Genomic DNA, 13095 nt, shown 5'->3' on the forward strand with positions numbered 1-13095 from the left:
TGATTCCATGATCTATATGTTACACATATAGAACTTTAAGCTCTGTAACAATAGAAGAACTGGTCTCCAATTTATATAGATATTATGCTGAAAGAAAGAGGAAATGAGAATGTAATACAAGTAAAATACAGAGCTATAAACCGTGTGGAATATCTTTGTCATTTTATAACAGTACATCTCAAGGACAAGCAAGATAATTTTTCCTTTAATTTGGTAATCTTTAACTAAAGGCAATTGGTTTAGGCAAAAGAGGAAATGAACTGAAACATATTCTTAGATCTGCCACATACAGATCCATAGAATAATAAAATACTGTTTATTGGCTTTATATAGGGGGAAAACCCCTTTTGTGAATATATGTATTATGTATTCAAATAGTTTCTATATTTTAAAAGGTCACAATCCAAATGCATTTACTGATGTCTTAATGCATTTAAAACAAAGTCTCACAATTCACTCACAAAAAATACTGCTTTTGTATCTTCATGGATGAATGGGTAAAAAGCTTAGAAGAGTGGCAAGCACCCCGCAGCGTGCCCTGGGCCCCTTCTCATCTAGGTCTGATTGCAAGAAAGTGTTTCTCCCCCTGCCTTGCATGCCAACCTCTTCTCATGAAAACCCCAGGACATAAGGGGGTGCTAGTGGATGTACAACTGTCTTTTTGATATTAGACAGGATGTGGCTGAGCTGTGTACTTTAACTTATGTTAGAGACTCATAATAAAAACATCATGAAATGTTTCACTGGAAACACTGGGTGGTTTACTAACACAAAGGAAAGATCATACAAAGCCTTTTTGTCTCTCCCTGTTCTTCCTTAATACTTTCTTCCTTAATGTAATGATTTAAATATTAGCTTCTGCCACATTATTCATGGCAGAGCCTGCACCTCCATTTTCTTCTCTTACTTGTAAAGCTTTGGAGAACTTTAACTTCAATTTCATCAGAATTAAACTGAATGAAAAATAATATGCCTAAGCTTTCTAATTAGATAGGTGGGTATGGCTCTGCTAAGAGCAGCCACCAACATGTGTTATGAAATGGGGTGCAGGGCCTTCTGAACAGCTGCCCTACGCTGGAGCTTAGAGCTAGGCACTGGAACTGGCCTGAGCCTAGTGTCATACATGGGGAGGTCTGTGGAGACAGACTGGGAATGCCTTCATGTGGCTCTGGAGATTACTAATCCATTAGTTCTAAACTGCCTTATTCTACTGCTTCTTATGTATATTTACATCTAGAAAAATTTACATATATGTTGACACAGAATCATAAAATGGTTTGGAAGTAACCCCAAAGGCCAGTTCAAACTCCCCTGCCATGGGCAGTGAAACTTCGCACCAGACTGGACTACACAGGACCCCATCCAGCCTGGCCTTGAATGCCTCCAGGGATGGGGCATCCACAGCTTCCACTGGCAAGAATCTATCTGTTCCACTGCCTCACCAGCCTCAATGTGAATAACTTCTTCCAAATATCTTATCTAAATCTCCTCTCTTTCAGTTTAAAGCCACTTCCCCTTGTCTTGTTACTACACTCCCTGATAAAGAGTCCATCTCCAGCTTTCTTGTAAGCCTCTTTTAGTATTGAAAAGCCATGAGAAGGTCTCCTCAGAGCCTTCACTCCAGGCTGAACAATCCTGGCTCTCTCAACCTGTCTCTGTGGGAGAGGTGCTCCACTAGTTTATACTGCTGTGCATTCATTAGCTGAGCTGAAACAGAACAGCTACTTTCCACCGGAAGAAGCCACTAATTACTACTTTCGTAAAGTTTAAAAATTTACTGCTGAGCATGTATGTCAGTTAGATGACAGAAGTGAAGTATTAAGTTTCATTGCTAAAGCAACTTATCAACATTTTGTCTTTTGATACATACACCTCCTTCGGCTCCAGACCATTTGTTTCAGTACTCTTTCCCATAGGTGTTTATCTGTGGCTATGCCTTTTCATGTCATTCTTAGAAATTGCTGAGACCTAAAGATCTCCATTTTTCCTCCCTCTTTTTGGAGTTAGTGTCTTCTTTTTACATAACTGTTCTAAATCCAAGGGAACTGCAGCTGTAATGAACTTATTGAGAAATCAGCAAAAAACATGTTGGATAATCTATCTAAACTAACATTAGTAACTGTGAAAACAGGTCTCCAGAAAAGTATTTATGCTTGCTATTGCACATTAACCCCTTATGTATCCTTATTGGGACTTCTCAATAAATGTTGCTCTTCAGCTGCTGGCATCAAAAAGTTAAAAGGTCTGCACAGGTGGTAAAATCAGTTCAGAAGGCAGGAAGGTAACAGAACCAATGGGAACAGGCTTTGAGCTCAGCATGAATGAACTCAAACTTAGTTTATCCATAGAAAGCCAAACTAATGGTATAAACTAAATAATTCTCAAACATAAAAAAGCTAAACACTTTTACCAAAACAACAACGACAACAACAAACCCTAACAAAAAAACCCAAACACAAACCAAATAAAATTAAATGAAATCTCTCTCTTCACAATTTCTGTAAATTTGCCTTGCACCAATGTAACACTGCACCGCTCAGCTGTGCAGAGACCAATCCTCTTTGCACTTCTGCTAAAAGCTAAGTCTGAGATTAAAGAGATTGAAATAGTTGTCTGGGAAAAAAAAAAAAAAAAAAAAAAAAAGTCAGATAAATTGAACTCTTACCTTGGGCAGGATCAGGTGGGCCAAATTCCAAAGAATATCGGAGAATGAAGTTGTTATTCCACACGTAGAGCTGGTTGTCTCTGGGGTTGTAATCCACTGCAGCAATGTACTGGTACTGGTTGGGGAAAGGAACATCCACATGCTCTCCTCTGCTCAACCTGGTGTTATAGATGTAATCGATGGCATTCCTGCCCGTCTCGCTCTCATTGTCCTGATACACTGACCGGACAACGTACAAGACACCACATATCATAAATGCATTGGATGCTGCCCGTTTGTCATATGTTGTCTCCCAGGTTGCTTCAAAACGTAGGGTGTAGGGGTTCAGCTGGCTAATTACTATCATCCCATTGTTCTGCTCCGTAGCATAAATTACCCATAAGCCATTTTCATCAACTGCCAAGTCAATGTCAGTCTTTCCTCCCCACCGGTATGGGGAAGTATCATGGTAATTAGCATAATTGATTATGGCCTCTCCACTCTTAATTCTAGTCCTCAAGTCAAATTTTACTATGTTCCTAGTTCTTTCCTTGTTAAAAAACACAGCGCCATCATACACTACAAATCCAGTACCATCCACTCGATTCGGGAGTTTATACGTTGTCTGCTGGCGTCCGTTTTGGAAGTCCTCCAAAGAAGCATATTCTATCAAAGTATCAGTGCGATACGGAGTCCATGGCATGAAGTATATTTTATCTGCAGCCTGAAGAGGATCTTTGCACCAAGCACCTGCTTTTTGTTCAGCTTCATATAAATACGGTGAGTCCACAATTGCTTTCAAGGTTCCCGGGCAAACAAAAACTAACAAGTCACAGAGAGAAGTAAGACAAGAATTATGTCAAATTAAAACTGTCTCATAACCCAAAAAAAGAAGAAGAAGAAAAAAAAAAAAGAAAAAAGAAAAAAGTAGGTAAATCATAATGACTGTGTCAGGAAGAAAAAAAAATCAATTTAATTGGCACTAGATAATACCGTATGTTATAATTAATGCAATTATCACCCGTTATCATCCACTTTTCTTAAAGTTACCATGTTCTTGCTGTACCAGTATGGAAAGTGGATGGGAACAGCTTTCACTAGTACAGACCAAGGCTCAATAGCATACACAGACAGCTGAAAATGTAGAGCTACTCTTGCATTTTCATCTTAGACTTTTAGTGAGTACACATTAACGTTCCAGAGCTTTTAACTGGTGTGCAGTAGTGTGCTAGGTCATTTCAGTCCAAAAAAAATCACATCAACTTTAGAACTTTAAGAAGTGGTGAGGCTGAAAAAGGAGGTGCCTCGATTAAAAATAAAGGAACAAAACAAATCATCAGGTATATAGAGAAAGCAATTAGGAGCAGAGAAAACAAAACACAACCAAAGCAATGAATGAAACAGACCAGGAAACCCTGTAACCATGGCATGCTATGGAGAGGGTTCTGGAAGCCAGGCAAGATGACACTTTATTAACAAGAATTTACCCAAGGGTGAGAGAAATAGAGGGAAAGAAAGACAAAGAGAAAGGGAGAGAAAAAAGCAAGGGAGTCTTCCCTCCAGCCCAAGTATTTCAGACACTATACCCCGCCACCTACTTTAAGCAGCCAAGTCACTTTATTGCAAACAGTCGACTTCTTTATGAGGTGTACTTATGAGATCCTGCTGATTATCATAATATAAGAGTGTTGTGGGGAGGGGAAGGGAAGAGGTTAACATCCATAAGGCACATAACAAGGAGCTGGGGTTTGGACTGTATACGTTATTTACCTTTTTGCTCCACTTCTATTTTAAGCATCGGAAGAAAAATAAAAAAGTGCAAGGAAAAAAGAAAGAAGATTAACATAAATTGACTATTAATCTAAAGATTAAATTAGTAACAGACGCTAAATATAGGGAGAATAAGAACTGCACTATATTGGATAAAGAGAAACAGACAACAGGAAAACCTAGCAGGAGAAAGATTCTATGGTTACATAAGTGAACATGGATCAATCATTTTAGTAGATTAAGGAGGCAATACAGATATGTTGGCATGTTGTTTCACTTAGTGAACCTGAATAAATAATGAATGACTTCACTAATGCATTCTAGATATACTCTTCTTCTCAAACTCAAAGCATAATGCTATCAAGTTGACTCTTAAGAGTGACACATTAATATATCATATATGCGCTAGTGCACATATACATATTATATTAATTAGATAACTATAAATCCAAAACACAGTATATGAGTTATATAGGTATGTATGTGTGCTTATTGAATTTTCCCCCTCCACCTTCCCTCAGCTTTTACTTCTTGTAAAGAAAGCAGCTTGCATCCTTTAGCTTTCCTTAGCCCCATTTTATTTGTTTTCCTGTATGTAATCTTGAGAACTTTTGCCACTTCTTTATCTATAGCTGCAAAATCACACTAGACGGAATAAGCAAAAACATCTAGAAAAAGAAAGTAAAAGCACAGTAAGCAAGAAGAGAAGGAAAAAATTAACATTTAGCTCATTCAGATATTCTCCAGCATCATCGATTAAGCCAGAAACAGCAAGCTAGTATGCAACGACAGTCATACTAAGTGTTTGAAACAAATATCCATTCCACCACTACACATGGAAAATATAAATCAAACCCAATTAACAAAGTTATATTACTGTAGCAATTTCTCCCCAAGGAAGTTTTAAGGAACTTATTACAAGAAGACTTATAGCTGAAGTCCAGATAGTAAATAGCTTTCCAATAATTATTTGCAATAAAATCTATTTCACATACTCAGTAGCCTTTGAAGGATGTTCTCTTAGTTTCATAAAATGACTTGAAAAATGACAGATGTACCAATCTGTGTAACAATAACTGCTGATATCAAGGAAGTGTATCAAAACTATTTGCACAGTTATGACATTTTCAGTATTATGGTATTAACCTGAAAAATGTATTTTGAAGTTTTGGATTTTCGGTTTCATTAACAAAATTAAATATGGTTATTTTGGGACAATGATATTGACTGAGCTGGCCTAGTGTTCCTTTGGGGAACAATTCCAAAACTCCATGAGGGGAGTCGGAGGGGGCTAATATTGTCAAACTGAGCAGTAGTTTTCCTAGCCTTTGTTCATTTGTGCATCTTTAGATAACAACTGTTTTTCTGCATTTTCTAATTCTTCAGTAAACAGAAGATGCATTTTTAGGCAAGTTTCTGAGTTTCACATTCAGTTTTAATGACTTCCAGATGATTCTGTTTGTGAACTTTCATGTATGAGCTTACTCCTTGCCAAAGAGCAATATTGATATTGTACCTACTTAGAATTAGTAATAGGAGAGTGGGAAAAAGATAAGGATAACTAAAATCATTACTGGCACGTCTTCTCAGAGTACATTGGTGTACAGCTGTACAGTTTTCAGGGACAGATGGGCTTACTGAAATAAATAAATGTTGCAAAGTCCAATCAATACAGACAGAGGGTATAAAGCACTTTAAAACATTTTCTATTGAATTCTTGAGTCCAAAAAAGGCGTAAAATAAAAATGCACAGATGTACAAAATGGTACTTTTGATGTACTTCTTAATGAAAGGGCAGACTTCTGTTACTCAGTCAGAGTCAACATACATTGTGAAGCAGAACTGAGAGAAATGTCAAGTATGATACTCTCAATTTCTTTGTAATTTAATCAATACCACTCTTATTTTAAGACAAAGCAATGCCTATCAAATTTGTCTAAAATTTTAGTTCTGTTGGAGATCCAACTGAGTATTTCAATAGATTTTTTTTTTTTTTTAAGCTAAAGAGGATTAGAAAAACACTACTGAACAGGTCTATATTACGAGATGCAAAAAAGCAAGCTTTTCATTAAGTGCATTCTTACAAGGACAATGAATACTGAGCCCAGAGAAAGCTCGATCAATATGCATGGACAGCAAAGCAGCTATACATTTCTGGACACCAGCAAGACATAAGAATTGCTCATAAACTGCATTTTGTACAAGGGTGACACCAACTCCAACATGTAAGAGCTTCTTTTACCAAAGAAGTAACAACTGCTAGCTGTTATCTCTCACAAGCTGAAAAATACCAACATAGCATATTTTTCAGTCTTGCAGTAACTGAAGATGAAATCATGTAAAGTAAAAATCAGAACTGAACTTTAGTTAGAGCTGTTGTGATGACTAAACACCTCTCTTCCTAGACCCACAAAAGCCTATCCCATCTTCTTTGCAAACCTAATAATTTCAGTCATTCCATATGTTTAGAAGTGCAGCACTGGAACAAGTAAGGGAGAAAAAAAAAATCAGACTTGATAATGGGTGTTGATCGAGACTTGCAAGAATATCAGGACAAGCTTTGTGGGACATGGAAAAAAGATGGTCAATAATCAAAATGGCTACTGCAGCACTATGTGACTTAGAATTAAACTTCAAAACTGATTTTAATAGCTGTCAGCCTTTTTGATGCTTGTAACAACATATGACTCCTCTTACAATTCTGGAATTAGGTGAAGTGTCATCACTGTACATGTTGCAGTTAACAAACTCCAAAACTTGTACTTGGAAAGACAAGCAGTATCCAGAATCCTGAGTTACGATAGACACAGAATTACATAATTCAAGGGGTAGGCCAGTGCAATTGACAGTAAACAAAAATAAAGATTTTAAAAGCAGAATAGCTACATGTTAGAGTTCAGGGTAGGCCGCGCTATACTTCTGAAAACTGGAAAAGAAAAGATTCCTGTAGATAGCAATACCCAATTGGTAGAATATATCCACAGTTCTCTTCCTAAAACAGCATGAAGAATTGTTTGAACATTATTTGCATTATACCTTTTCTCTATGAACTAGCCTACTGGAACTGGAAACATGATCTCTTGTCATATGACTGACCCCATCGTTTGGAATCAGCTGCACTGCCCTCTTTTGTGAATTTGGAAATAAGAATAGAGCTAAAGTAAAAGCGATCTTCGTGGAACAAAATTTTGGTTAGATCGGGGTAAGACATCACTCTTTAAAAGTGGCACAAGAAGAACAGGCATAACAAGCCACCAAAACTACACACAGGAGGAATGGTACTTGGGATCACTGTATGAAGTAGGCTTCCAATCCTACAAATGGTACAGAAAAAAAATCAGCAAGCATCCATTTCACAATGACACAGCAGAAATGAAGAGAAAAAAGATGATCCATGTTTGGCCTTTAACAACAGTGAATGATCAATGTGGTGAAGCAGTACAGAACAGTATTTCAGTTTAAAACAATTAAATTTTAAAACTGTGCAGTAAATACTATGGACAGTTTTGACATAGCTTTGCTTATGCCAGAACTCATTTCCTTCATTTTTGGATGTATACTGTCACCACAGTGTTTTTGCATCTCAGACTTGGCCTGTTTCCTGTACCAACAGAAAATGTGACTTTGGTTAAGGATTACTGCAGATCAAGACATTCACACTTAATAATAACTTAAGGGAATGATCAGTGCACTCCTCAAATTCCACTGCAAGCACAGCTATTTCTCTGTGGAGTTACAGGATGAGGGAGAAGTCACTGCAAAGAATGACCTTACAAGAAAGCAAAACCAGTTAAAAGTGTTGAATCTGCAGAACTTTTATGCACGTGCATACATGTCAATGAAAAAAAAAAAAACACAACGTTAATTCTTACAAGGAAATAAGAAGCATGTCTAAAGCTAGTGAATTCTGGCATTAGAAAGAATATTGTACAAAACTGCTGAAATAGCTATTACTTTTGATTTTTTGATCTCAGTGTTTTCAGTATTTACATTTTTCAGTTAAAGGTTCTGTTTTGACATCTGATTTGAAGGCACAATTCACATTTTTTGCTTTACATTAAAAGTGAACAACTCTTCTTGCTCCTTTTCCCACTTTTTTTAAGAAATGCAGTTTAGTTACTTAGTAATGAATTATTCACTACAAATCTGAGTTCACTTACAAATGTGCCCCTAAAGCACAGTCTCCTTACAACACCTCCTGACCAGGAGTGTTAGTGCTGGGTTCTGCTGTGAGCCCGAATTCACCAAGGTAGCCTTTTAAGTAGATCATGATTAGAATTGAAGTCAATTCCTTCTTTAGAAGTCTGTGAGCCAAGCCAATTTGTCTGCAACTGGTATTGGGCAGAAGTACAAATTTCTATCTGGCCTATTGAATAGCTAATTCGAGTTTGTTTTCTGGAAAAACAGTAGCCTTAAAAGCCAAACACTTAAGAACATAGACAGACACTTGGCCAGCATTGCACCATGGCTTCCTTCCACACTTCGTGAAGCTAATTGGAGGCCCTAGTCTGTAAGTGCTCTGCATGCATAATGGATCCGTGGGCCATAAACACATGCCTTATTTCCATGGAACAGCACTCCAGCTTTAATTGTGAGGGCCAAGGGAAGTGAACAAGAATAAAAAGATTATACTTACTGTAAGGAACACATTCATATTGAACTTCTAGATACTTGTATGTTCCAGGACAAGGATCAGGAAACACATCTGACCCAGTAACTACTATACACTGTGTTCGGTTGTTGCACCTGTAATGGGAAAAGAAAGCAGGCTAATTAATTTAAGATTACATTTAATTTGCAAGTTCATACTAAAGTGCTATGTACAGCGCTAATTCTCTTCACACTTGGGCAGTCCAATCCATAAGACAACAAATTTAATTAATACTACATCAGTCAAAGTCCATAAACAAGGTTTCAAGACAATATTTCAGTTCAGGCTTAACACTCCTAAATTTGGGTATTACTGTTATTTCAAACGCCACTCATTTTGAGAAGCAAGGATAGATGCCCCAAACATATATCTATATCTATATATATAAAGCACAATCACACAAACAACTAATTCTTTTAATCTCTACAGAGATACATTTGAATGGTTTTATGTCTCAGAGAAAATACTGTTGTGATTAAAGGTACCCATGATTTTGGTTGGAAGAGTTACTGCAGACACAGAACATTAGGTATTTTGATTTTAATTACTTTAACAGCAATTGGTGGTCTTTACACTTCCTCCATTAAGTTACAGGAAGAAGTAAATAATGACAGTCTGAGGAAATTAGAAAAACATTTAAGAAGAACTGCAAGATAATTAATTACAATGTATTGTAGAGGAGACAAAATACTGAAATATAAATTATTTGTTGAACAATGGAAGCCAATGCATTTTATGCAAAGAAGAAATTCATAGAAGTGCCCCCAGCCACGATGATTTTCTGAATGTAGTGTTATTTTAAAATGTTCTGGCATTTTGTCTTTCTATTTTGTTGGGATTTTTTTGTTTCTTTGTTTTGTGGTTTTGATTTTTAATAAATAATAATAATCTGGGACTTCCAGGCCAAATATAGAATTATAATTTTAAATGAAAAAAATATCACCTAACTTTGAAGATATGGTCAAGAAGTAACATAGAAAAGAATAGTCAAAAGGACATAGATGGAAAAGAGAAGGTCAGGGAGTTTGGTGACTAAAAGAAAAGGGAGTTTGGCTGATCTTCTCAGGGGTTACTTTTGTTTGTAAGCAAACTGAATAAACTTAAGTAATAGCTTAGCCTTTGACTCCAGCTGTACATCAGATGCTCTATTGTCTACTACTTCCCACACTCCCTGAATAAGAAATCTCAAGCTAAAATAATCTATCTTGTACCAACAGCTTTCTCCAGCTGTACTTTGCCAACAGGTGTAAGAATGATTACTTACTATGTCATGAGAAGTAGAACAAGCCCATTTGAAGAACTTGGATATAAATAATTTTCCTATTTACCTTCTAACCAAGCTATCAGTGAATAGGCTGGGACAAACTGACCTTCTTGCTGAGTAAACTAAGGAGTAAAATCTCTTCTGACTTTATTCTTTTCTCTGTTCTTTAAAAAAAAAACAGACAAAACTATTCATCTTGTGATGCTCGTAATTTCAAAACTGACTGCAAATAACCCACGCAAGCCAGGATAGGCAGGCAGGTAGATGGTGAGGAGCTGACTTTCTGGCTGTCACTTGCCAGTCAGCCCAGTATCTTGCCACTCAGGCTGCCAGCATTACTCACTGCAACAGCCTACACAGGGTATTAGGGTTTGGAGAAAGTAGGATGCTTACAATGGCACTCAGAGCCTCATGGAAGTGTAATGTGACCAGCTTGCAGACAGTCACTGCACTGCTGTCAGATGCGTGATGTAAGAGGAGACTACAGAAGTAGAAGGGAAAATGATCCTAAACTTCACAGATCTCTTTGGTCTTACCTCTCTACCAAGTTTTTTAAACTCCACAGTAGAGGCCAGACTAACCAGCATTTAAAAAGTAAGATTTTGTAACTAATTTCTTTAAATTAAAATGAAGCCAAAAGCATTCCTACAAAAATACTCTCTGCAGTGCATCACTCAATGTAATGGCTTCCACAGCTTTGAGCCGTATGAAAATTTCATCTTACACTTGAATGAGCAGCAATTAAGAAAGAAATATTGATTTATTACAAAACAAAATGGATACACGTTGGGAAGAATTATTTGAGAACGAAACTGATGAAGGTCAGTTTCAAGCTTGTATCAAAAGGGTGTATAATGACAATAAATCAGAAGTGCAGTATTTTTGTCTTACTACAGTAACAGCCACTGTCAAACTTCAGGCACTGAATTGCTGACTTTGTAAAAAATTATGACTATTGACTATTTCAATAGGTAAGAACTTATGTGTCCTGCATATGGCCACCTCCTGCTCACCTTTGGCCAAAATGAAGGAGACTGAAGTTCCAAAATGCAATGAGCTAACCCTGGTGCTGAAGTGCACAGTAGTACTACAAAGCATCCCCATCTAGAGCAAGAACAATTAAGTGGATAACTGAAAAAATAAAGATTCTTCATCCAAATCACAGACTTATATTTAGGAATGAACTGCTGCTTGTGTTTTAAAAAACTTGGTAATCATTTGGTATAAGATTCTGATTTCCATACGCTTCTAACACTTCAAATTGAAGTATATTGATTCATACATTCACACGTTAAAAATAAATAAACAGAATCTGCATTCAGGTAACTATTTGTTACCCAGTTAAATTGGTCATAAATGACAGTTATTAGAGCAGTTGTCAATCCCAACTCAAGGGTTCTAGAGAAGAGATGAACGATATTTGGGCCTTGTAGAGGTAGTTCTGAGACTAGCCATTCAGAGAATTTACAGTATTGTCATTTATTCTCCAGATAAATAGTAGTCTTCCTTCTTCAAAATTGTTCTTTCTTTCCCCTTGTAAAACCTGGGACACTAACTTCAGTATTAGTTATTGGCCTATGCTTCTGCTGCTGCCTGCAAAGACCATGTTACCAAATGCTAAAGGTCTCAGCTGACATTCTTTATTTCACCTATATTGGACAAAAAGATAGTCCATCTAAAACAGCATCTTATCTTACAGAGCTACAAAATATCAAGGTACCTTACCACCACTCTAGATCACAATTTTGAGAAAAATTTACATTTAGAAACATTATGTCCAAGGAAGACGATACTACACTGCTACAATCTGTGCAGCATAATCCTGCCTGCAGGTTTATTTTCCTTTTGGAATGGGTAAGCCCTTTCTGAATGTGGCTACTCCAAAACAAGATTCAACAGAAATAAAATTCCTGGATATTTGAAAAATTGGCCCAGACACCATCAGAAAGAAAACAAAACAAAACAGAACATAACCTTGCCAACTAACTTCAAGTCCTTCATGCATTTTAACCAGAGTTATATTTTCTACACAACATTCTGTTCATTCAGTTCATCTATCCAAACTGTTTTACAATTGTTCCTACTGGTATGAGGTAGCATTTGTTGTTCTGGGAATTTAAGAAGTCAAATCACAAATATTTTAATGTTTAAGTGTTTGCAATCTAGTGTTTAAGTGTTCTATTGGCTTTAAGTATCATTTAAGCATTCTGTAATCTAGTTAACTGCATACTTCCCCAGCATATTTTAAACTATGCAAATTCACAGGTTTTTATGTACAATCTTAAAGTTCATATGATCTGACAATGAAACATCTTCATGCTTGAGACATTCATGATATTCACAAAGATTTATGACATGATAACTTTGTCATTTACAAGGAAATAAAGCAGATCCTCAAAAAACAGCCGATGTAGAAAAGGTAATGCATGGATTAAGTATGAAACCCTATGTTAGGGGAAGACTAACAGTAGCAGTGAAAGAATGATGATTCAAGTTCCTGTGCTAACACAGGGAAATGTAAAGGAAAGGGAAATGTAGGAAATATAATTGTTCCGCGAATGCAAGGAGCAATTGCATAGTCTAACAGTTTTTTCTTCAGTATTTTAGTATGAATGAAAAAAGGTTACATTTTCATAATGCAGATGCATCACTTAGTGTAATCTAAAAATCAAATGGAGTGTTTAATTAACAGTTAAAGTACAGTGTCTGAACTCCTTTCACCTCAGGATGAAAGACTGTGCAAACGAGGAACGGCCCTTTCACACT

General features: G+C 36.6%; 1 protein-coding gene across 26 annotated transcripts in view; it reads right to left on the bottom strand.

Moving 5' to 3' along the window:
* The window catches only part of ADGRL2 (adhesion G protein-coupled receptor L2), a 376420-nt gene that overhangs the window by 44012 nt on the left and 319313 nt on the right, over nt 1-13095 (bottom strand). For 19 of the 26 annotated variants that reach the window (XM_032446410.1, XM_032446403.1, XM_032446401.1 and 16 more), the window contains 3 exons: nt 9051-9160; nt 4415-4429; nt 2666-3466 (listed from right to left, as the gene is read on the bottom strand). In XM_032446410.1, the coding sequence (XP_032302301.1) occupies nt 2666-3466; nt 4415-4429; nt 9051-9160 (926 nt within the window). The remainder of the gene's footprint in view (nt 1-2665; nt 3467-4414; nt 4430-9050; nt 9161-13095) is intronic. The other 7 variants (XM_032446407.1, XM_032446400.1, XM_015870279.2 and 4 more) reach the window with 1 other exon arrangement.

This window comes from Coturnix japonica, chromosome 8 (assembly GCF_001577835.2).
Source record: "Coturnix japonica isolate 7356 chromosome 8, Coturnix japonica 2.1, whole genome shotgun sequence".
NCBI classification, from domain to species: Eukaryota; Metazoa; Chordata; class Aves; order Galliformes; family Phasianidae; genus Coturnix; species Coturnix japonica.